General features: G+C 50.1%; 1 protein-coding gene and 1 long non-coding RNA gene across 2 annotated transcripts in view; one reads left to right on the top strand and one right to left on the bottom strand.

Moving 5' to 3' along the window:
• Positions 1–26,555, top strand: part of LOC126529915 (uncharacterized) — a 934,270-nt gene that overhangs the window by 388,146 nt on the left and 519,569 nt on the right. The window contains exon 18 of the mRNA XM_050177364.3: positions 18,872–18,970. Coding sequence (XP_050033321.1) covers positions 18,872–18,970 — 99 coding nt within the window. The remainder of the gene's footprint in view (positions 1–18,871; positions 18,971–26,555) is intronic.
• Positions 18,864–26,555, bottom strand: part of LOC129384583 (uncharacterized) — a 56,900-nt gene continuing 49,208 nt past the window's right edge. The window contains exon 3 of the long non-coding RNA XR_008612287.1: positions 18,864–18,950. This is a non-coding gene — a long non-coding RNA (uncharacterized lncRNA). The remainder of the gene's footprint in view (positions 18,951–26,555) is intronic.

Here is a 26,555-nt window from a genome sequence, read left to right as displayed (position 1 = left end):
GGGGACGGCGCCTTCAATTTGCTCGTCTATAACGACGTCTCTACCGTCGACGCCATCGTCAAGAGAGAGACAGAGAAGAATACAGGAAGGCAGGGATGTTAACCAGTCAATTGTCTGGTTGGCTACCCTACACTGGGGGATGGGAGAAGGGGAAGAGAAAGAAGGGAGAGAGAAGGTGAAGGTACGTGTACGGAGAGCACTTCAGTTAAAGTCACTCGAGCAAACCAGAAGTTCTGAGAAAACACAGAATTGCTTTCACTGCCTTCTGAGCTGATGATCGGTCGGGACGGTGCTCTAATATTGTCTGTTCACTCAGAGGACGATCATCTAGTTTCCTCAATTTGTTGGACAAATACTGTCTTTGTGCTTGAAATTGAGGACAATGGCACAATAAGTGGTCAATGTTCTACTCGCAATTGCAAAGATAACATGCAGGACTATCAGCCATTCCAATTAGTGCTGAGTAGGCATTCGTGAAGGCCACTCCAAGCCATAACCGACACAGAAGAGACACTTCACGCCGGTGCAGACCGGCTGGAGGTCTGAGTTGAAGTGACGGGTTTAGTTTGTACAGTCTTGTGCGCCTTGTATGTACGGTATTCCACTCTGCTAAGGAGATCGTGTGTGCTAGAGTGCCAAGTTGTCTCGCGCCGTCGGTCCTTGAGAGAGGAATGGGGACGCAGCGGTCTTCTTGGTTTGACGTTTGAGCTGCCTTATCGGCGTCATCATTTCCTATGATACCGCAATGACCTGGTATCCACTGAAAAGAGATATCATGGCCTTTTTCTCTTAAGTGATGGACAAGTTCCGCGATTTCGCACGTGAGCTGATCGTGAGTTCCATGTCGGAGAAATGACTGCACACAATGCAAGGTCGGCCTTGAATCGCAGAAGACTGCCCATTTTCTAGGACTTGTTTCTAGGACCGCCATTTTCTAGGACCGCCAGAACTTGTTGATGTAGTTGATCCATCAGTGTAGGCGTGTGTGCAGTCGCTCTATTTCTCGTACCAGAGAAGTAAAGTTAGTTGCTTGAGCGCTGATGATGGCAATTCCGGCTTTTTCTGAAGTCCTGGGATTGTAAGCTTCACTTGAGTACGGCGCATACACCATGGAGGAATGGAAGGCCTTGCCGCAGGTGTGTAACCTGACCTGAAAGAGGCACGGTGCGCGAAGACAGTCGCACTGAATGTCGTGTGGGGCCTACCTACTGGGAGACTTGCTAGGTGGTGGGTAGGGGTCCGGGCGAAGTGTCTTATGTGCACACGCATTGTTTCAATGCTAATGTGCGTTCTAATAGTGAAATCTTGAGCAACTGCGATAACTTCAGTCGTTGACGCACTCCACGGTAGACCGAGACATATCTTCAGGGCTTGGGCTTGGATGCTTTGGATTATATTCAGGCTAGTTCTACAGGTGCTGGACATGACCGGTAGGCTTTACCGCAGGAATCCAATAAAGAGGGCCCTGTACAGTTGCAGCATAGAGTGCATTGGCACTCCCCAGGTCTTTCCTGCAAGGAACTTAAACATATGGCAAATTCCTGTCAGGCGTTTTTTCACATAATTCACATGAGGGGTCCAGGAGAGATTTTCGTCAAGGACCACCCCCAAAAATCTGACTCGCGCTGTACGAGATCATGTGTCTGTCGACGGATATCACGTATGGAGACATTGATTTCCTGGTAAATGCCACCGCTGCGCACTTTTCGTGTGATATACGAAGTCCTTGTTCTCGAAGGTAGGATGATGTTAAAGTGGCTGACTTTTGAAACCGCGCGCGAAGCTGCAGTCGCGTCACAGCCGACGTCCAAATGCAAATGTCGTCGGCATAGATGGAGAGCCTAACGGTGCCTGGCAGGATGTCGGTGAGTCCAATGAGTGTTAGACTGAAGAGCGTTGGGCTGAGTGTTCCCCCCTGAGGCACCCCACGGTTACTGTAACGCTGGGAAGTCGGGCCATCCTCGGTAAGTACGAAAAAAGGATTATGTACGTAGCTACTTATCCAGAAATAGACTTTGCCGCCAAGTCCTACTTCAAAATCCTATTTGCGTTACGTTAACGTACGCTCCTTTAACATCCAGAAACAGGGCAGCAGATAATCTTTTACAGGACTTCTGGTGCTCGACGTACGTCACCAAGTCGATAACGTTGTCTATGAAAGAACGGCCACGCCTGAAACCGGCCACTGCATCTGGATATACCTGGTAATGCTCGAGGTACCATTCTAGCCGTGCTAGAACCATCCTCTCCATTAGTTTTCGGATGCAACTGGCAAGCGCAATTGGTCGGTATGATGCAATGTCTACGGGCGACTTGCCAGGCTTGATCAGTGGAATTAGGCGACTGGTTTTCCATTCCTGGGGAACCGTACCTGTCTGACAGGAGCTGTTGAACAAGAGCAGGAGCACTTTTCGAGCCTCTTCGCCAAGATTACACATGGCAGGTAGGTTATACCGTCGGGTCCTGGTGAAGATGAACGTTTGCACAAGGCCAGTGCAGCTTCGAGCTCGTCCATGGAGAAAGGACTATCCATGCGGGGGTCGCGTGAAATTGGTGAGTGGCGGAGCGTCGATGTTCCAGCGGAGCTAGTTTCGCCAGCAATCCTCCTGCAGAAAGCTTCCGCTACGTCAGTCTCGCTGCATTGTTGGTGAAGGGCCGAAGACTTAAAAAAGTGGCGCTGCTGAGGGATTCCACGGAGACCACGAACAGTTCTCCATATGTGAGGCAAAGGTTTTTTTCGTGGATCCAAAGATTCGCACAATGATTTCCATCTTTGCGATGCAAGTTTGTCCATGCGACGCTGAATTTTCTTTTGAGCTCTTCTGGCCAACCTCAAGTCATGTACAGACTTCGTGCGCCTGTATCTTCGTTCTGCACGACGACGAATTGCACGAAGCTTCTCTAGCTCAATGTCGTATTCGGTGCGTGTATACGTTCTCAGAAGCGAATGTTTCGCAGCCTCTAGGGCACCTTTTATGATGTCCTCTAGGCTAGAGGACTAGTCATCACGACAGCCGTCTTCGACAACTGACTTGAACATTGGCCAGTCGATACATTGTGTGACGGCGGCTAACCTGGAGTCCGTCAACCCTTCAACCCTAAGATAAGTGGGTAGGTGGACACTTCCCCGCGTTTCAATATCCGGAAACCACCTGATCTTTCTAGTGAAGGAGCGTGAAACAAAGGTCAGGTCCAGGCAGCTACAGTAGACAGTTCCACGTAGAAAGGTGGGGCTTCCATCATTTAACAAGCACAGTTCTTGTTCGGAGGCAAATGACACTAATCTCCTACCTCTCGAGTTTATCTTAGAACTTCCCCAGAGATGGCGGTGGGCATTAAAATCTCCAGTAATCGCCAAAGGCTGCGGAGTCGCTGTCGTGATTCGCCGTAATCTATCGCAGTCCAACCGACCTGAGGGCGACATGTAGGCTCCAACTGATGTGAAAGTGAGCTTGCCTTTCTTCACTGTCAGACATACGTATTGGTTTTTTTAGTCAGGCGACACTGGGTGATGGTCATACGTAAGATCACGTCGCATGAATACGATGATCTTGCTGCACTCTCCGTGGGTGGCGGACATGAAACACTCATACCCGGACAGTCTGATGTTATCTGATAGGGGCTCGCAGATGACGATGACTGGGAACTTATTCGTGAACACAAACTGTCGAAAGTCTGACATGCGTGACTTCAGTCCTCTGGCGTTCCACTGAAATATCGACGCGTTTCGGACTTCGTCACGAAACGACGGCTTCTGGAGAGCCATGATTTTAACCAAGAGCTGCAAGTACTGGACTCAAAATGTCCAGCACCTGTAGTGCGCTTTGCGCAGACGAAGACTTCATGTTGGTAAGTAAAACGCGAATGGCACTCATGAGTGACCGCAGAATGTTGATGACCTGGAGATCATCAGCCAGCGTCGTTTCAACAGTTGCAGAAGCCGTCGAAGTCGGTGCGTTTTGAGGTAACTTAGCAGGGAGTTGTCCCCTCGGTAGCACAGGCCATTCTTCAAGATGGGCGAGCCTGTCCGCTTTGTTTGCTTTCCTTGTATCTGTCTTGGTGGCGGAGTGTGGTGATGCGGCAGTCGTTCTGACGGTAGCTGGCGTGTACCTATCTGCAGTTGCGGACATTTGTGAGCGTTTTCGGTGTCGATGCCGACGTCGCCGAACAGCGGTAGCAGCCTCTCGATGCGTTGAGTTGTCCCGCACCATTCGTTTTAGAATCGTGAATTCCTTCCGCATCCGCGGGCAATCCTTTGATGAGGCCTTGTGAGGACCACTGTGGTTAGGACACTTTAGAACATGTGCGCTGCAGGCGTCTTCTGAATGGGACTCAGAGCACCGCGGGCACACGACGCTGTTCACGCAGACACCCTTCACGTGGCCAATCTTGCAACACTTGAAACACTGGAGGGACTTCGGTACGAATGGTCGTACTGGATGGCGGACATGTCCTACTTTGACGTGGGAAGGAAGGCTGTCTTTTTCAAACAAAATCTTCACACAGCGTGTGTTTCCCAATCTGAAAATCCTTGTAATGGAATTGCCTTCTGTCGTTGGCTTTATCAGCGTTGGCAAGTCGCCATTAGGAATGGCAACGTCGACGTCATAAATGACGCCCGCAGTACCATCGCCGCCTGTAGGGATCCTTGATCGCAGCTTTACATTGTCGATATCAGTTATATTACGTAGGTATTGTTGAGCGCTGCGATGTAACACATCAACTGCTAGGACATTTTTCCGCGAGTTTATTCGCACGTCTTTAATCTCATTTGGTGCGATTCTCTCGAGTAAGGAAGAGAGGACCTGCCTGTTGAGGAGCCGCAAATTGGTCGCCGGGTCCACGGGCATAAAGAGCACAGTGTGCGGCCAGCGCAGCGGTGCACTCTTCACAGCAGAAGCACTTGGCGACGAAGATGCCTGCAGTAGTCTTCTTTTCGATGATCTACTCATCATGACCTGGAAGTCATCGTCCGACGAGTCGTAGCTGTCCGAACATATCTCAGTGACCTCGCTGTCTGTATCGCTTGACGCACTTCCACGTTTCCTGGACGCTAGCCGACCTGACGGCTGCACATCAGGAAAGTCCTCGGAGATTTCTTCATCCATTGCCGCAAGCAGGGAGCGGCAGCTCCCAGAAATGCAGGGAAACAAAGCGAAAAAGCGGAGACAAAAGTACAAGCGTTCTATCAAAGAATCACTTCGTCTTCCTCGCCATCGTCAAATAATGCTGCAGCTTCAAGGGAGTCAAAAGCCACCGCGTCGTCCCACAGTTTGCCCGGCTCCCAAACACTCCTACACGTCCTCTTGCTCCGCTCTTACCACCACATGGCCATTTCAAGAGAACGTCACTCGTATCGTTCGCCGTGAGCTTGAACCGGCGAGTCGGGCCCCCTTCATCCACGACCCCTTGACGGTACCTTTGACCAAGCGCCCCCACTATTTCCGTTATTCAAGCACTTGTGCGGCAAGAAATTGCCAACCTTGGCATGTCTACCGCCTGCTCTGTCTCCCGCCCTGTTTCGGCCCCCATTCTTGTGTCCAAGACCTGTAATGACCAGTATTTCGCTCCCAGACCCCGCAATCCTGCTGAATGGCGAACCCCAGACGACAAACCGATCTGCTTCCGCTACCACCACGTGGGTCTGGTATCCCGCCACTGCCGCACCACCTGGATGCCGTCGTACTGGAGCTTATTCCCTGCTTCTCGCCCATACGCCGACGCTCGCCGTTATTCACCTCGCCATTTGTAACCTACTTCCGATGCCACTGACAGCCACTCCTCCGTGCGATCGCCGTCGCCTCAGCGCCGTCGCTCCCCGTCACACCAACCTCGCCACTTTTCCTCGTCAAACCGACGGTCGGCAAACTAGGCCATGCAGCTCTTAAAGGTAGTGCTGCATTACGGTCGTCCACAAACCTCATTGAAGTAGACGCAGATGGTTTTCCGTTGATGGCGTTATTGATACTTGAGACCAGGTGTCCATAATGAGCGCTGACCTATGTCGTCGCCTGAAAAAACCTCTTACGCCTGCCATCTCGAGCCTTACTGTTGCCGCCAGGGGTATGTGCACTGGTCGCATAGGAATTTCTGGCCGCCAAGTTCCAGTCCTGTTCACCGTGCTGACCAGTTGCCCTCATTACCTTATCTTCGGGCTCAACTTTGACGACGCATTCTGACCACATCGACTGTTCCACCGGTACGCTGTGCCTCGAGCTTCCTCTTCTTTCAGACGTTCGCCCCGAACAACCGACTACCCTCTGCACTACAGCATTTGTTCGGTTACCACCGAAGGCCCTAACCTTCGTCGAATTGGCCTCAGCGGCAACCATGCCTCATGACGACTATGTCGTCGCACTATTCATGATGTCCTCCTGGCGAGCGACAACTTGTGCCACACTCCGTCGTAATCCTTGCCCTTAACCGGATGTGCCTCCCCGTTATCAATTTTCGATTGACGAAGCAAAGTGTTACCTGAAGGCATAGCGTTGGCCACGCTCCAGTAAGTGACAGACAACACCGTCACTGCTTTTGCAGCCAACGCGTCTCCATATCCGCCTGATTACACGCAGGTTGCCTTAAACCTCGACGGCCCATTACGTTCCATGGTCGCTGTGGACCTCGCACCTGACCAAGCAGCCGCCTTACATTGCCTTTTGATTTCCTACCGTGAATTATTTGACACTAGCAATCGACCTCTTGATCAGACGTCCCTTGTTAAGGATCGGATCAACGCTGGTGATGCTGTTCCAATTCACCGCCGACCGTATTGTGTGTCCACGTCAGAGCGGCAAGTTATCCAGTAGGAAGTAAACAAGATGCTCGCCAGAGGCACTGTAGAGCCCTCCTTGAGTCCTTGGGCATCACCAGTCGTGCTCGTCAAAAAGAAAGATGGCACGTGGCCTTTCTGCGTTGATTACCGCCACCTAAGCCGAATCGCTAAAAAGGACATTTACCCTTTACCACGAATCGACGACGCTCTTGATTGTCTTTACGGTGCCAAATACTTTTCGTCTATCGACCTTCAATCTGGTCATTGGCAGACTTCCGTCGATGACGAAGACCAAGAAAAGACCGCTTTCGTCACTCCAGATGGCCTCTACCAATTCAAGGTTATGCCGTTCGTTTATGCAATGCCCCCGCCACGTTCGAACGAATGATGGACTCTCTGCTTCAAGGTTTCAAATGGTGAACTTGCCTTCGTTACTTCAACGACGTCCTTGTGTTTTTTCCTACATTTGAGATGCACCTTGAGCACATCATAGCTATCCTTGAAGTTTTCCGCAAGGCTGGGCTCCAATTAAATTCATCGAAGTGCCACTTCGGGCGCCGACAGATTACAGTGATAGGCCATTTCTTCGATGCTTCCGCAGTACAAGCTGACCCGGAGAAGGTTCGAGCAGTAACGGATTTTCCTCTCCCTCAGTCTGTCAAAGACGTCCGGAGTTTTGTGGGGCTCTCTTCTTCTTTCAGACGGTTCGTGAAAGATTTCGCAGCAATCGGTCGATCACTCACTGAAATTCTGAAGAAAGACGTGCCTTTTACGTGGGGTCCCCCTCAGGCTGGCGCATTTTCACGCCTTATCAGGATTCTCACCAATCCACCGGTCTTGGCCCACTTGGACCCGTCCGCACCTACAGAGGTCCGAACCCAAGCCAGTGGTTATGGGATCAGCGCCGTCTTATCGCAGCGCCAACACGGACACGACCGCGTCATAGTCTGCGCTTGCAGGCTCCTGACAACTGCAGAGCGCAACTATTCGATTACTGAGCGCGAATGTCTTGCTCTCGTCTGGGCTGTTCCAATGTTTCGCCCATATTTATATGGCAAGGCCTTCTCAGTAATCACAGACCATCATGCGCTCTGTTGGCTTTCGTCTCTCAAGGACCCTACTGGCTGGCTCGGTTGCTGGGCCCTCCGACTACAAGAATATTCCTAGACAGTGACTTACAAGTCGGCACGCCAGCACCACGACGCAGATTGCCTCTCTCGCTAGCCAGTCGAGGACGCGACCTCTACGTCTGATGCTGACACCGACGCCTGTGTCCTCTCTGTTTTTCCACTGCTCCATGTCGCCGAGCAGCAGCGCTGTGACCCGTCCTTGCGTATCATCATTGACCACCTGGAATCGTCACTCGCCGACAGTTCCCATCACTCCTTCGCACTTCAAGTTGACGTACTCTACCACCACAACGTTTACCCCGACGGCCCTGCATTACTCCTTGTGATCCCTAAGCACTTTCTCTCGGCTGTTCTCCACGAAAGTCATGACCTCCCCACTGCTCGTCATATGGGTGTGTCACGTACCTACGACGGGATCCACCGACGCTTCTTTTGGCCAGGGCTTCCTCGCTCCGTTCGAAGATACGTAGCTGCATGTGAGAAATTCCAGCGACGCAAGACATCATCGAAGCTCCCTGCTGGGTACCTTCAACCACTCGACATTCCCGGCGGAACCATTCTTTCGGGTTGGTTTTGACTCACTTGGCCATTCTCCTCTTTCTACCTCTGAGAACAGGTGGAGCGCTGTGGCCACGGATTACGCCACGCGCTACGCCATCACCCGAGCGCTTCCTACAAGCTGCGCCACAGATCTCGCCAATTTTCTTCTACGCGACGTAATTTTATTACATTGAGTTCAGCCACAATTTCTCACAGACTGCGTTTGGACATTCCTATCAAAAGTTATCGCGGATATCCAGCAGTCCTGTGCCACGAGACACAGGCTATCTACGTCATACCATCCGCAAACAAATGGCCTCACGGAGAGTCTCAATCGCACTCTCACAGACATGCTGGCGAAATATGTCTCTTCAGACCACACTGATTGGGACCTCGCTCTACCATTTGTCACATTTGCTTATAATTCCTCGTGCCACGACACAGCCGGCTATTCCCCATTTTTCTTTCTCTTCAGCCGAGAACCTGCACTGCCCCTCGACACAACCCTCCATGTTCGCGCGGCCCCGACCAGTGAATATGACTTGACGCCATCCCCCGTGGTGCCCACGCAAGGGAAATTGCCCGTGACCACCTTCTGAAATCCTGAGAGAGTCAAAAGCGTTTGTACGACCGGTGACACCGAGACGCGCACTTCCCGCTTGGTCCTTTGATGCTTCTATGGTCTCCGTCGAATCAGATCTGCCTGTCAGAAAAACTAATGTCCATACACAGGTCCATGCCGAGTGTTTTGCCGTGACTCTCGTCCCCTACCAGATCATCCCTGATGCCCCATCTGCTTCCCAGTCCAGTGATATCGTGCACGTTACACGACTGAAGCAGTATCAACCTCCTAGAAATGACATTTAGACGCTCCGGGGCGTCGCTTCTGCCGCCCGGTAATTATGCTACACGCGTGTGGTATTTGATTGTTTGAACGAGGCGCGTGGCCGCCATCACTCGAGAAAAGAGGATTAAGAACGAACTGTGCTCGCGCTTTGAATCTAACTGGTCAGCGCTGCAACCACTGTTGTAAATATAACCTGTGAATAGTTGCCCGTCTTACTGAGTCGTCCTTCGTGTAACAATATGACATTCTATATACCGTGGCATGATGTCTAAGGAAATGGGTCAGACAGAGACACAATCTCTCCAATGCTATTCACTTCGTGCTTGGAAGAAGTATTCAAGCTATTAAACTGGGAAGGCTTAGGAGTAAAGATCGACGGTGAATATCACAGCAAGTTTCGGTTTGCCGATGACATCGTTCTATTCAGCAACAATGCAGACGAGTTACAACAAATGATTGAGGACCTTAACAGACAAAGTGTAAGAGTGGGATTGAAGGTTAATTTGCAGGAGACAAAGTTAACGATAAATAGCCATGCAAAGGAACAATAGTTCAGGATCGCCAGTTGGCCTCCAAAGTCTATGAAGGAGTAAATTTACCTAGGTTTCGCAGCAATCACAGGGAATCCTGATCATGAGAAGGAAATTCACAGAATAAAAATGGGTTGGATCGCAAATGGCAGACATTGCCAGCTCCTGACGGGAAGCTTACCGTTATCATTAAAAAGTAAAGTGTAGAATCAGTGCATTTTACCAGTGCTTACATGTGGTGCAGAAACTTGCAGATCAACAAAGAATCTTGAGAACAAGTTAGGGACCGCGCAAAGAGAGATAGAACGAAGATTGCTAGGCATAAGGTTAAGAGACAGAAAGAGAGCAGTTTGGATTAGAGAGCAAACGGTTATAGAGGATATTCTAATTGAAATCAAGAGAAATAAATGGAGCTGGGCAAGTAATGTAATGCGCAGGTTGGATAACCGTTGGACCATTAGCGTTATAGAATGGGTACCAACAGAAGCGAAACACAATCTAGGGCGGCAGATGACTAGGTGGAGCGATGAAATTAGGAAGTTCGCGGGCGCTAGTTGGAATCGGTTGGCGCAGCACAGAGGTAATTGGAGCTCAAGCACAGACAGCTGCCTGTTGTTTCTCTCTATTGAACGCTTTGGTGATTACACATAAAGCCCGAATCAAAATCGTGGTCGGCTGCACGCTGTGCTGTTACGACCGGGACTAGCGCCTCAGGTAACAGAATCTACATGGTGCGGGGTCTCCTCCGTACTCTTGGGACAAAGGAACGACAACACATTAGTGCAAACAATCACAAGGGCATTTATTGCACCTTTCATAGATCAATGCATGCTAGCCGAGTTGTTATCCCCAAAAGATGCCGATGGGCGCGCGACAAATCTAGAAGTCCGACTCACCGCGACCGGATAGCGAGCGAATATGTTCGCCCCATGCTGTATCCCAACGCCTAGTCGTTCGCGCATACGGTCACGCGAACGGTTGCGCGTTCGAAGGCGGCCCCGCGAGACGGTCCCGCAGAAGCATGGATCGGCGCACGCGCGGCACGGCACGTCCGCACTGCTTGCTGTCCCGAACAAAAAAGGAAGCGCCTTGTCTTGCGGCGCCGAAGTAACCCCGCCTGTCGGCGGCGTTAGCAGCGCACCACTCGCACCATCTCTCGCACTGCGCCTCAACCACTCCGACCGCCGCGGGCGCCAGGCCACGCGAGCCGTGCGGGAAAACAACATATCAGGGGACACGTGAAAGTCGCGCATCCCCACACCCCCCCAACCTTAAATCACTACATATTCCGGCGAAACATGTCACACGCTCTAACATCAACGCGTGCTTCGCGAACAAGGTAGTGCATGCAACATTGGCCGCACTGAGAAAATGTCCACACGCTGTCCATAGCATGCGAGCCGACATTGTCCTTGGGTACAGTGCTGGCGTCCGCCGGTCACAGCAGCAGCTTTGCCGACTCGATGGCACGATTCCAGGCCAGGACTCCGGAAACGGCGACGCAGTATTCGGCACGAGCAAGCGTCGCTCGCGCCGACGCGCCCTGCTGACGAGGGCTGCAGCAGCTGTCGGTGACCGCCGGCTCTTTTCTCCGCCGCCGAGGGTTGCGAGCTGGATACAGGCGGCCGCCGCCGAAGTCGCTGCTCCGAACTCGCCACAGCATCACCATCGCCCGGTGGCTCGATCGTAGTCCGGGGCAGCAGCACAGACGATGTGAAGGTGACGGCAAACCAGGGGTGACTCCAATCACGCTGCGTACACTCAAAACACTCGGCAAACACTAAAGTAGTGGAAGGGAGAGGAATTCTGCATGCGCATCGCCCATGTGGTACGATGTTCGGCTGGGCTAGCAAAAGATCGGGCAGCTACTCAGATGCTAAGTTCACGTGAACGAAGCTCGCTTCCTTGAGTTGAACGAGTAATTTCAATTCGTGCGAGGCTAAATAGAATGAGGGAAGCAACTTGCAACACCTCAACGCCACGGTCCACCAGGTTGTGTCCCTCCACGTGCGACAGGCAGCTTCGTAAAGCCTTAGGCCTAAAGCGTCGCTACCCTGACAACAACCGGCATCCAAAAACAACACCCAAAATGAGCGCAAGACAGGCAGCCCCGAGGAGACGTCAGCTCTGTGAGGTGGTCCTACGCCGCTCGGTGCACACAGCATCCGAGTTGACGGCGCCCACCGTCCCAGACGGTGTCGGAGCGCCCGGTGCCAGGCCGCAATACCGGTCAGCCCGTAGTGGCACCCGTGGCCCGCGGCCACCCGGCTCCCAGAGCCGCGACTTCATCCGAATCAAAGAGATAGAAGAAGCTATTTACATAAGAAATTCGGACCACCCACGAGGCTTCCGTACTCACTCGCTTCAGACTTGCGAATGCTCCGGGGGCGCTAAGCCTCGCTCTCCCAGGATGCAGACCACGTGGCTCTTGTACAGACGAATGTCATTAAAAAAAATTGGAGGACGCTTAAGCTTCGCCTTCAAGAGTGAAACGCGACAACGTTCCCGTCGACCCGCCAAGGGGTGTAAGACAATGCGCTACGGCGCAGCGATCACTTACGAGGCGCCCCGCATCGGACTTTGCACCTACCAATCACGCGGTGAGCGTCGAGCAACGCAGCGTTCGGCGCGGCAACGAAACGTGCGCCTGAGCAAGCGGAACGAACCAAAGAACTCGGTGTCTCGGAGGGGGAAACGATCTACGCCAGCCAAACGTCATGATCGGTACGGGCAGAGAGATATATAGATAGTGAACTAAAGAAAGGAAGGACGCTAGATTCTGTAACCCGTGAGAGAGCACGGCGAAGCGTCGTCAGGGGAGAGGAAGTGGGGGCCGCGACGCGCGTCGCACCGGTCCCCGCACAGCCTCAATGCGCGCGTGGCGCGCCACCTGTCGGGGCAGCGCCGTGCGTTTAGAGGAGGGGATCTTCTGTGTTTGCCGCAACATGGCTCTGCGTGTGCGGAAAGCGCAGGAGAAATGTAACGGAAACGTACTGCGTTACTCGTGTAACTGCAACTTCTGTAAGTTACATGCTCATAATTACCGATATACACCGCAGTATAACTTTCTGCAGCACGTTTCTAAGACAACACCGCATTCACTAGAGGCGCTTGTGTACCGCTTTGAAGCATCGAACTCGTGGCTGAGTGGTAGCGTCTCCGCCTCACACTCCGGAGACCCTGGTTCGATTCCCACGCAGCCCATGTTGCAAGTTGTTTTTATTTGTGAGTTGCCTGCCGGAATTTCTCGCTCACGGCCAACGCCGCGGACGCCCACACCGACGACACCGGCTTTTCTGCGACACGAGCTCACGACGCAAGTGGTTTAACGCTGTCGCGTTAAAACACTTAGCATGTTGACTTAGCACCTTAGCAGAAGGCTTAGCATGTTGACATGTTCAAACACACTACCACCACCATCGTCTCGCTCAAGAAAGCACTCCACCAACGCTAGCGATCAAAATCCACGCTAGCCCTACGCTTCGGTTCAAACAAAGGTCTCGAACGAAGCAAAACTTAAATCTATCGTCCGATGCCCCAAGAGGCCCCACGTTGGGAGCCAGATGTGGGGTTCTTAACCCGTGCTCTTGGGACAAAGGAACGACAACACATTAGTGCAAACAATCACAAGGGCATTTATTGCAGCTTTCATAGCTCAATGCCTGCTAGCCGAGTTGCTATCCCCAAAACATGCCGATGGGCTCGCGACAAATCTAGAAGTCCGACTCACCGCGACCGGATAGCGAGCGAATATGTTCGCCCCATGCTGGATCCCAACGCCTAGTCGTTCACCCATACGGTCACGCGAACAGTGGCGCGTTCGAAGGCGGCCACACGAGACGGTCTCGCAGAAGCATGGATCGGCGCACGCGCGGTACGGCACGTCCGCACTGCTTGCTGTCCCGAACCTAAAAGCAAGCGCCTTGTCTTTCGGCGCCCAAGTAACCGCCTGTCAACAGCGTTAGCAGCGCACCACTCGCGCCATCTCTCGTACTGCGCCTCAACCACTCCGACCGCCGCGGGCGTCAGGCCACGCGGGCCGTGCGGGAAAACAACATATCAGGGGACGCGTGAGAGTCGCGCATCCCCACAATGGTCATATCGTAGTGCCGCTGAAAAAAACCCAGCAGAAATACTATCACTAGTTTAACTAAGCTTCTATTGGGCGAACCTGTGCCCACAAAAGCAAGCTACATTCGAAGCGCAACTATAACAGTCAACACAGTCGACGATTGTCGGATTCTGATGCGCCGGTCAAGCGCGTCGGCTTTTATACATGAGTTGTAGAAGTTTGCAGAGTATTCGCTGGTGCCCGCATGTCTCCATGGAGTCCTCCTATATTACCATCGAGTGTTGCGCTAGAGGCAACGCTCGACGCGAAATTTGAGTCTAAGTTTGAAGCCAAGCTAGTCGAATTCGAGTCACGCATTCACGCTAAGCTTGCGCATTTCGCAGAAACAAGGATGATACGCCTAGAGACTCAAATGGAGTCTGTCCTTATTAGAATCACGAGCAATTAACGCAGAAGGTCGGGCTAGTTGATGTTGATGCATTTGCTGAGGAATAGTTACTAGCACTAACAAGACTGACGGAAGAAACATTTGGGACAGGACAAAGCGCTAGAGCTCTATCCTGTCCCAACTTTTTCTTCCGTTAGTCTTTTTAGCGTTAGTAACTGTCTCAGCAAATGGAATCAGGACTTCCCTCGAGATTAACCTCACACAACTCGGCCTCTGTCTACAGCACAGAGAAGAAACACAGGAGGGCCTCATACCTGTCCTGCACCATCACATACCCAAGTTCGCCTTCACAATCCCACCCTATTTCCCCGCAAAAACACTCCACCTCCCATCCTCTGCTCACCCACGTTCCACAATGGCGGGACGGGACAATAATCACACTGATCTGAGACTATTAGAATTAAATTGCCGCGGGTTCAGGGCAGAGCGAGCGCAGCTGCAGCAGTTCCTATCTACGCTAAACGCCCGAGCCCTCATCATCCTCGTTTATTATCCATCATCATCCATTATACACAGTTCAAAGCCAACCTCCCCAGCTACCATGCTCAACCCTCCGACGGCACAGACACGCCATTCATCACCACACTCGTCTTCAGCACGCGGAAGGTGAAGCGCATCCAAATTAGCTCCACAGTACTGTGTTTATTAACAGAAGTCATACCCCACACACCGAAGCAGCAACCACTCCACAGTACTAATATTTATCACACCCCATCACAATCCATACACACACTCATTACCCTTTCACACCACATTCGTTAAGCAGCAGGCACGCATCACCTACTTATTTGTGGCGACCTCCATTCATAGCACATCGACTGGGGATGCCGCTACACAACACCAAGGGGGAGGCGCTTCTGGCAACCAATACAGGCCCTTCAACTCACTGCACACAACAACTCCCTGTTTCCCATGCACATCAGCACCAGTGTGCAACTGGACAGCAGTCTGGACCTCACACTGAGCCACGCCATTCGAATCTTGACATGGAAACGCAACACACAAAATATCAGAAGTGATCATTAGCCCATTTTTATCACACTTCCATCTCACGTACCATGCAAAATAACCCGCAAGCATTGACAAATCAAATAGGATGACCTTTGCATTACGTGCGGGGACTTTCCTAATACGCCCATTCAAGATATCGATGGATGTGTTCAGACCTTCCTCACACATGTGGCTACCCATACACAATACATACACACCTCCGCACATACACTAGACAGCAGACTACCAAACCTGTGGGAGGCACACGACAGTCTCTGAACCAGGTGGAAGCACCAGAAACACAACCGCAAACTGCGAAAACGGCTCGTGGGCCTTAAAGCTCAACTAAACTCTTATGCCGACACCCTTAACCACGGCAAATAGGCCCAAATCTGCAACACAATGTCCGGTAATTTTAGCAGCAAACAAGCGTGGAAGCTCCTCCACCACCTCATCAGCACCACTTATTCCAGATTAGCTACGAAACATCAACCGGCTTATTCACAACACAGCCCTCACACCAACAGAACTAATTCATCAGCTCAAATCCACTCATACTGCATCGGGCACTAACATCCCCCTCCCAGCCTACGCAGGTGCGCGCAACCCAGAACTCGATGCAAACATCACAGAGCAGGAGGCCCGCTCTGCCATGCAGTCACTTCGCACCTCCGGGGCACAGGGCACCGGCCGAATCACCAACACAATAATATGCAGTCTAGGCTGCGCATCCATCATCCAGGTCACAGAATATTTCAATGAATGCAGGCAGACAGGCGCCCTCCCCCAGTCATGGCGACACACAAAAATCATTTTCATCCATAACCGTAATAAATCTGCCTCCTTTGCTAACCTTAGACCTATCTCCTTCACATCCTACCTCAGCGAACTTCTAGAACACATAGCACTGTGCAGACTTAGAAACAACATGACCGAGCGCGACCTGTACCCACACGTGATCGGTTTCTATCCCCACCTATCTGCATAGGACGCTATGCTGCAACTTACGCACAACGTCCTCGAGTCCACTTTCCCAGCTCATACCAAAGCCATTCTCGCCTTAGACCTCCCGAAAGTATTTGGGAATACTCACTATACCGTCATACTGACCGCACTATGTCCATTAAACATTGGACATAAAATGTATTGTTACATCCGCGCCTTCATCAGCAACCATACCACCAGTACTCCTCCTCTTACACAAGGGGTGGGTGCACTACAATGCTTGGTACTATCACCATTCCTATTCAATGCCGCCCTCACCCTCCTTGCTGCTTCTCTAGACCGTATACCCTACCTCAGACACACTGCATATGCCGATGTATATGCCCTGTGGACAACAGCGAGTAACGATAGGCAAATAGAAGACACACTCCAACGGGCAGCCCAGGTAGCCACACATACACTACAGTACTCTCGCTCTATAGGCCTCACTTGCTCCCCAACCAAATCCGAACTACTAATAATGCGCCCAAAACCCTGTACCCTCCCTACAATGTCCAACAACATAACAATAGAGACAATCCATACAGAAGGTAAACACTATAAAGATACTTGGGCCCCACTTGCAAAGCAACAGACACAGCAGTTTCACTATAAGAAAACTTATCAACGCAACAACCACACTTCCACATGTTATCCCCGAGGTCGCGGGATCGAATCCCGGCCACGGCGGCCGCATTTCGATGGGGGCGAAATGCGAAAACACCCGTGTGCTTAGATTTAGGTGCACGTTAAAGAACCCCAGGTAGTCGAAATTTCCGGAGTCCCCCACTACGGCGTGCCTCATAATCAGAAAGTGGTTTTGGCACGTAAAAACCACATAATTTTTAAAAAAAAAACATGTTATCCGGCATGTCTCCACCAAATATTATGGGCCAAAGAACACAACATTTGCAGCCTCACCAATGCCTTCATACTGAGCGGCTTTCTGTATACTATCCCCAATCTCAAGCTAGATTGGGGATTGGATTCCAATTTTTTTTACTTTTGTAACCTACGTAGGACATTAGGCAGTATAATAGCAAGATCTTTGTGTCGCAACCCACCGCCGCCCCGTTCCAAAGGGGACGCTGATAACATCCATCCATCTAACCGCACACTCGGGAAACCCTGGTAACAAGGCCACCAATGTCCACGCCCGAGGACTAACAAACCGGGCGGTGACGGAATCGGACCCGGACGACATGAGACAGAGCTTGCATACCTTCAGCGAGCTGACGCAGGCCTATAGGGTCGAACGCCAGCTCTACCCCCCACCCCACCCATCACTTACTCACCACCACCACATCCTGTGGTGCCACCTGCAGACACGAACACTCCCCACCCTCTATCTACTATTCCGCATCCACCCGGATGGCTTCACCCCAACTTGCTGCTTATGCTCCCACTCCACGAATACTCGAACACATATCCTTATGGAGTGCCCGGCTTATCCTTCCCCGCCAAGCTAGGAGCTCTCCACGTGGGAGGAATGGGAGGCCAGACGGCGTGCGACGGACCTGCACCGGCAGAATACCGCCACGACGCGGGCTGCAGATATACTGCAGTGACATGGACTAGCGCACCTTTAAGCCCAGTGGGGCCGTTTCTGCCCCGTCCTTGCAGGCCACACCACTTTACGCTAAAGTTTCATCTCTCTCTTCGAAAAGGCACTGCACAATTCGCGTGACGCATACGATCAGATTATACAAGCTTCAGTGACAACAGACAGCGCATACCATCGATAATATTGCAGTAAGTTCCAACCATGCATGTGCGTTTTGCGCTGAGCGATAACTGAGTGATAAACACAGCGATATCACTGAGCAATAAAGACGAGCGCAAGAAACTAAAACACATGCATTGAATAGGCATAACAAAGAAAAAAGTCCCAGAATTAGCTTTGGTAGACGGTCTTAAGGCAATAAAGCTTCGGCTGGGTCTAGTTGGTAAGGCATCGTTCTGCTTGGTGCGCTGTATTGCTTATACAAAGGATAAAAAGAGACAGACACATGTGCACAAACTTTCAGCTGTTTATTATTCGGTACTGAAAGTCAAACATATACACGAAAGGTGACTGTAAATAAAAAGAAAATCAGGTGAAAGACGAAAAAGAAGCTAATCAACGCATATCTGATTTGATAATGACAGGCATGGCTAGATCAAACATCTGTCTATGAATTGATTTGACTTATGCCTAGAGTACCAATAAGAGCTGTAGTAAAACATAAGTGAGCATTATTTAGGTGACTAACAAGCTCGATGTCGATTGTAGTATCACGTCGTGATGAAGCGTTCCTATGTGATATAGTACTGGAGCAAAGGATCAAGCATATCTAAAACATACTTTCTTCTGTGAATGGAAGTGACGGAGCCCATCAAAATAGAAAAAAAGAAACAGATTCATATTTTGTCTTCCTCCTCCTAAAGCTTGCATGTGCCTTGGCTGAGAAAGTTTTAGGGCCAGTTTAATCACAGCAATGCTATAGCAATATAGACCATTTGTGCGCCTGTTTATTTGTTCAGGCGAACGCCTTGTCCTCAACTTTTCTCCCCCACAGGGTGACGCAGGCGGCCCGGGAACCAAAGGGAGCCAGGGGTTCCAGGGAGCACGTGGCGAGCCGGGGAAGCCGGGCGTTCCTGGAGAGAATGGGGTGCCGGTGAGTACGCCATACCCAACTTGGGTGCTCATCTTTCATGTGGTCTTTCATTGCGTTCATGCCTTTATTGCCTAAAGGTCAACGCAACCAAATGTAACTTTAGAATAATAGGCCTATGTATATGAGTAATACATGCTCTCTTGTCAATTTCGGCAAAGTTGCGTGGCTGCTACTTTTATCATTTTCTTATTAGCAGCCTTTAAATATCGTCCTAGCAGCAGACGCGTGCATCTGGCGGCTAACGGATACGACGTAAATCTGAGCTTGTTACCTCTGAGAATTCTCAGGGTGCCGAGGATTGTGCCCTATTTCAGTTGTCATGTCGCGAAGCCACATGCTTTGGGTCATGCGTCACTTCCAGCCAGTGGCTGCCACCTTGTTTCTTCCTTTATACCATTTGCACGCTAAAAAGAATTTTGCCTTGTCTGAAGAACGTTTCACCAAGCTGCCTAAGCAGCCATCCTTCTTCAAAAACGTCTACTTTTGCCAACTTTTCGTGAGGTATCTATTTGTTTATCAGGCGCAAAATTTCGCACCGACGAGGCTTTACATCTACATTCTCCAAAACTATGCTTTTTGGGTGGTCCAAAACGCCATTGCAGTTCGTTTAACAGTAGTACAGAACGTTGTTTGCGTAGGCTATATTGCTCGGCGAGTTGATTCAAATCTAGGGGGTAGACATTAGCACGACGTAAGAACAAAGCAAGGTTTGGGTACGGGTTAGTTGGTTTTCCATTGTTGCAAACATCATTACAGCGCATACAGGGACAAGGGACCAAAAGAACGACGGAGACTTTTGTCTTGGTGTCTGAGTATATATGCGTGCTGCTCAATATAAAAATCAGTTGGAAGTCAGCTCTTGTCTTCGTCGTTCTTTTGGTCCCTTGTCCCTGTATGCGCTGTAAGTGATGTAAGAACAAAGCCTTAGTAGAAGGGAAGGCTCTGGGTCCTACTCCCTCCTGCTAATACTTTGTTTCCATGTCGCGCTAGTGTGCACCCCGTCATAGCTTATCGGTAGAGGTCAGCCAGGAATGCTCCTTAACATGAAATGGATGTAGTAAATCAAGCCAATGGATGCACGGAAAAAGGCGTTCATTAACAATAAACCGTAGCCCGACTCCATGAGTAGCTGCTCTTGCGCCTGGTCCGCAAAACGAGAGCATATCATGTGCTTCTACATCATTTTTTTCCAACGAACGGCCTCGCGCGCAGAAGTTCACAATAGTTCAATTCCAAGAGCACAGGTATTGAACTGCCCCTTTAATAGTAGATCCACCTGGTAGTCTCAAGGTACAGGACTTTCCACTATGGAGCTCTTCTATTCTGAAAATGTTTCATAGTTGCCGTGGTTTGCTGTACTCTTGTAGAAGGACGAAGTCGCCTTTCCTAATTGTGAGGAAGGAGATCGCTTATTTGGTGCTGGGCATTATTCTTAACTATGAGATGTTTTTTGCACGAACGCTCCTAGAATGTTTTTCGCGTTCTATCTCGTTGTTCCCATATGGGCATTATACCGCGACCATCTACTGTGATCTTGCCTAGTGCTAGGTCGGGAATTGCAAATTTTCGCTTTCCAATGAGAAAGCGGGACGCGGACAGAGGTTCGAGGTCTTGACAGTCCCTCTAAACGTGTCTGATTTAACCGGAATTGGTCACAACTTAAGAGTTCAGTTAAGGTTGTTTGTAGCTGTTTCTCCGTAAGAAATCCCATTCGGATGCACATCTACAACAGGTCTGTCAACTTGACAGACCTGACAAATATCTCGTCAAAACCGCCCCAGCACGGCGCATGATCACCGATGAATGTCCACTTTATATGATGTTTAGCGATGTAGTTACAAACTTCGTTTCTGAACGATTGCCGCAATATCGAAAGTCATTTTTTGCTCTTATTGAACGCTAAAGGCGTGTCTGAATTTGAAGCAGAAGCAATTCCCACCACGACACAAGGCGTCGGAAAGCCTTGAGAAAGCTTGTGGCAGTCATATGTTCGACTAGTCTGTGGCGAACACTTCTAGTCATGGAGTACGCGAACATTCATATATACAGTTGGGCATAGTCATCTAGTTTAACGTAAAAGGGACCAATGAAATCTAGTCGTGTTACTAAATATGGTTACGAAGCGGTCACTCTTTGAGGTGGTAACGCTGCAGTTAGTGCGGACAGTGGTCTTACGCTCGAGCGTAACCACTGACCTTGCTGACTAGCTTCCATTCCCGTAATATCCAAAATATTTCCCTTATTTCTACAAGTGCACCCCGAAGTCCTCCTGTATGAAGAATTGGTCCGTGGTACTGCAAGACGAGGCGCTCGCACTATAGTAGTTGTGCTTTGGTAAGACGACTGGCCATATTTTATCAGAATATTTATTGCGGAACTGCAGACGTGCTGTCAGCAATACTTCATTGTTTTCATTTGAACTTCATTGTCGAGGAAGCAGGACACGTTCCGAAGTGTTTAATCCTTTATATGATAAGCTCCTTCAGAGATGTGGTCAATTTTTTGCGAAAAGGCTGAACTTTTAAGTTTTCGTTCAGTATAGCTCGCCGGCTTGTATTGTGGTTCCTCTGCATTTATGGCTTCCTGGAAAACTTTGCCGCTTTAGCTTCGAGGCAAATCATAGTATCCAACACGGCCTAATCAAGGAACAGAGCTGTATTCATGGAAGTTTATAATCGGGTTTTCGGATTGCATGGCGATTTGCGAGGATGGGGCCCGATGAGGACGTTCCTACGTGGCATTCGTGGGAAGACCGGTAGAGTTCGGCCTAGGGCATGGGTGCCATTTATTTTGTTGACAACTGAGCCTATGGGGTCCAGTTCACCAGAGTGAGTTTGCGCCAATTGTTGGGCCGATACTCTTCGAGTGAAAAAAATCAGCGGGATTCTGTTTTCCACGGCAATGGCACCAAAATGTGATATCCGTTTTGCTCTGAATCACCATTACCCTATAGCGAACCAATTCTAGCCATCTGTTAGTATCCTCGGTAATCCAGCAACATGCAATCATTGAGTCAGTCCAAACTTTATGGGTCTTATATCTTCGGCTAGCTCTTAACGAACGCACTTGTTCACTCGTGCTGAGACGAGACAAACTAGCGCTTTGAATGTGGCCTGGCGTGTCTCCTCCCCTGGCGCCACCCTGAACCTCCACAAGGCAATCATTGAGCTTTTGTCGTACGTATTTAATGCTCTGCAAATGTAGCAAACGGGGCCTTAGGCTGACCTACCAGCGTGATTGAAAAAAATGTAGTGCATATTTGTTGACACCTGCATGCATGCCCGGTCAGTAAAATCGGGGAACCGTATAGCGGCCAGTGGCAGCTCCCCTTCCCAATCAACACCTCTCCTCCAAAGCTTTTGAAAACAGATGTTCATCCTTATTGTGAAAGGTGTCAGCATGCTGAGGGGGTCGTATAGGTGAGGGGTCATCTGTATCGAGAACTTCTTCGTATCGGCTCTTTGTTGAACAAATTCCATTACGTTTCCCGGACTAAACGACACTATGTCAGTTTGAGGATTCCATACCAATTGCAGGACTTCCAGTACTCCTGTCAGCTGTCCCACAGGTAACTCTGTAAGTTGCGTTGATTGTATGTCAATAACGTGCCTTTCGTTCGAAGCACACTTGTGTAGCTTCACAGATGCACTTACGAATATCTCGGTGGCTTCTGACCGCAGCTTGGACGCGACTTCGACGGAGTCCGCTCCTGTTAAAATGTCGTCAGCACATATGAAACCCCACAGCCATTCTGTAGTTTCAGGGTGAAAAACCACGTTTGCTGCAGATGATGACGGATGGTCGCCACCAAAAGAAAGGGACTATAGCTCGTGCCGAATGGTAGACGCTGGTGGTGTACTTTCGGCATACGCCATATGCCAGCGTTAGACAACGATTGGCCTGGCCTGGGTGCTTTCTTCAACCAAAGGCAGTGCAAAGCGACATGGTCTGTGCTTGTGATGCTTATATTGAAAAAAGTTTTTCAATATCTCCTGTGAAAGCAATCCGATGTTCTTTTGAGGCGACGTAGCACCCCTTTGATATTGGAATTGAGGTTTGCTCCTGAGTACAGGCTGCCGTTAATCGAGAGTTCTATCTTTTTATGGGAGGAAGCATCGAATTCAACCGTTACTCTTGCTGTAATCGAGAGTTCGACAGAAGCCCGTCTGGTAGGGATGAGAGATGGCAAAGAAAGACGTACACCAACCAAGTAAAACATTTAAAAATACATAAATGATGGCAAGCCCCATTGTGAACAAGGCTACCATATGGAAGCCGAAACGTCTTGTCTTTTAATAAGTTTTACTTGGTCGGTGTACGTCTTTCTTTGTCCCGTTACTCTTGTACGTTGCATGCGGATTACTACATGATGCGGCGTGTAAAACGTTCTCGGCTACCCCATCGCTGGCGTATGGGCGTAAGACATTATCTTGTTATTGCAGAAGGTGACGGCATCGGCGAAGCTTTCGAAGAAGTTGATTTAAGCGCGTTTGTGAGTTTGCTCGGTTGTTGGGGTTTAGAATTGTCGGTTCCCATGGAAGCGAAACTACGTAACGGCTATTGTTCATTTTTATTGTGCTGTTGAAAAATCGCAGAACTAGGTCTATGTCTTAGGCCTTGTTATGTTCATTGGATTTTATCCCTATATGTTTGAGGTCATAGTAGTCGCCTATGGTGATGTTACTCTCTGTCACTGCCGCTTTGATTACCATTGTCTCGTTGCAGTGCCCGCGGGCGCAGAATAGGCTAATGGTTCAAGCAGAGTCCCGCCTAAGGAAGTCTCTCTGCCTTTGAGTCTTTTTCCTAACATCCATATGCTTCCCTTGATCAATGACCAGTAATAGTCTCTGTCTATTAAGACGTCCACAGCTTTTTGGCTTTGAACTTGATCGATGTCGGTGAAGTAGTAACTGATGGGCTCGAGCTTGCCGGTAAAATCTCTTCTCGGACATGAAATGAATTGGTCGCAGATCTTGTTCGTGACGAGAGCTTGGATCAGCAGTGACTTGCAACTACGCATTGAACTCAGAGCGACAAATACGCGCCGGAAAGTCTTTTCGTCATGATGCCCTCCAAAATATCCTACTGCAACACAGTCGTGATCGAGTACAAGACAATTTAGTTCCTCAGCCAATTGCTCGGTCACAAAACTGTGCTGGCTGCCTCCATCCAATAAACTCTCAACAGGAATTTACTTTCCTGTCCGGCTGCCTAAGCAATAGGTGTTAGAAAGTATGCCAGCTATTTCGAAGTGCCCGTTCCGGTCATCTGGAGTTCTCTCTGTGTAGGGAATGTCTGGCGTCCGGCAGTGGCTTTCGTCTCACTAGGGTCCCCCATTTTTCCGCGTGGCGCCGATTGCACTTTCAACAGTTGAAATTTCTTATGCAATTTTTTGCTACATGATGCTAGACGATACAATGGAAGCCGCCATGTCCACCTAGTAGGCGTTTTTTTTTCTATTCTCCGAGAGGAACTGCACAGTTGCAATGCTCGGTTCTTCACGAGCGGGTTAGGCGGATGTGGTCAAAGGCCTCGTGGTTGAGCGTTGATTATAGGGCACTTCAAATTAAGCGTAAAGGGGGGGGGGGATGCGGATGTCGTGCTATTGCGAAACCCTTTCTTTGCACTTGAACACGTGCCCTTGTAAAGAAAGGTGGATGACTGTTCATTCTCTAGATTATACTTCTGTCTTAATGAAGAGCAGGAGAGACCTAATGCTCCTCTTCTCTAGCTCGGTGCGCTGTCTTTGATCACCAGTGCTTCCACCTCCTCCCTTTTCCTCCAGCCTCTGGCGTGTAATGGTCTTGTTGAAATCGAGGGCAATATCCTTAGGAAGCGACTTCAGGGGATTGGGCAGGTAATAGAAGTATAATGACCTTCCCATATCCCGACAGCCATACGTACACGTGTATGAGACTGCGTAGTGTGATAAAGGCTCCGAAGTCCTCCAAGGTCGTTGGGAAAACGAAGGGGTTGCAAGTCGATGAGTCGCTGCATGTGATCTAGAATGATCAAGCCGCCCTAAGCAAAGTGCCGTTTTAGATTGACAGGGCTTCACTGCAGCTGTGCTGAAGGCTGAGAGCTTCTTGTGCGTTGTATTTTCGCCGCTTAGTTCACGTTGAAGCGAATAGCAGCACGAAGGCCGATTCTCTCACTGCTGCTGCCGCGCTTCCTCACGTCAGCGTTGTGAAAGTGTGCGTCTGCGGTCATCGAGGGAGATGTGCTTAAATTTACTTGTGCATGCGTAACGCCATCCTTGTTAATTTAGGCGGCAAGCTAAAGCTAAATACGCCTGATAAAACTACTGTTCTTACTTCGTACAGCCATCTAATTACTTGCTATCACAACCGATCCTTCGCCTTCTGGACGAATCTGCTAATTTTTTTAGTGACGCGAGTAATGATAGCATGGACACCCTGTAATGGAAAAATGCAAGTGCGAGCTTTATTTACAGAATGTTTAAAAAAACTGTAGTGCTGACAAGATGGTAGTTAGCTCGCGAAGCTCAAGAGTGTCGTCTTCTTAGGACTAATCTAAAACGTCTTCTCCACCAGCCTGTCACATGACCGCTGGAAGCACCGACCCAGGGTTGGTCAGAAGGCGGTCGGAAAATACGGTGCGTGACGTGGGCTACGTCGGAGCAAGGCTGAGCTACGGGGAGGTCAATAGGAGCAATTTTGTACGTGACGTCGTTTACTTGTTGAAAGACGCCCTAAGAGTCAGAGTAGCGTGAAATTTTTCGGTGAGTCCACAAGGCGACGTATGGTAATAGGCGCGCCTAATACGCATAGAGTATGGCTTCACGGGCGTACTTCGATACTTCAAAAGAAGCTACATTCCGTGTTGTAACGCTTCGTAAAGCAGCAGTTTTGGCGTAGCATGCCAAATGGTCAATAGCAACTGTGATCCACTGATGTGTTGTGTCAGAAGAAGCGGGCCGTATCGGACGATGCCGACGCGATCGAAGGGTTTGGCAGGGCACGGGAGTGGCTGCAAGGCACCAAACCGGCGTAAAGTAAAGGCGGCGGTATGCGGCGTTGACAGTCAAGAAAGTACCGAACAAACTTTTGCACGAAATTGTACAAATTGTACATGCCGCGCCAGTAGTAGCGTTGAAAAATTCGTTCGTGCGACTTGAAAACTCCGGCGTGGCCACATTGCGTGACACACATTTGTGACCTTAAGCTGCGGGGATCACTAGAAGCCACCTAAGGCCTTCAGGAGTGCAATTGCGTCAGCGGAGCGGCTTGTCAAGGGTGTAGAAATAAACTGCTTGGCATTGGAGGGTTCGGGATACAGGGTTGGTCGATGATCCAGACAGGTAGTCGAAAATAGAAGCGATCCACGGGTCACGACGTCGTGCGGTGGCGAAGGAGTCAAAGGAGTCCATGTCGAGAGATGACACGGAGTGTGCCGAAGTTCTTCCCCAGGCTGTCTCGAGCTAAAGGTGAACTGGACAGGGCGTCTGTGCCTAAGTGTGTGCGCCCGCTTCGGTATACGACGCGAATATTGTACTCCTTGATGCGTAGTGCCCAACGGGGTAGGCGGCCAGTGGCATCTTTCAAGTTGTCGAGACAACAAAGCA

Source organism: Dermacentor andersoni, chromosome 5 (genome assembly GCF_023375885.2).
Source record: "Dermacentor andersoni chromosome 5, qqDerAnde1_hic_scaffold, whole genome shotgun sequence".
NCBI classification, from domain to species: Eukaryota; Metazoa; Arthropoda; class Arachnida; order Ixodida; family Ixodidae; genus Dermacentor; species Dermacentor andersoni.
The sequence above is the reverse complement of the archived record's forward strand: the minus strand, read 5'-3'. Positions and strand labels throughout refer to the sequence as shown.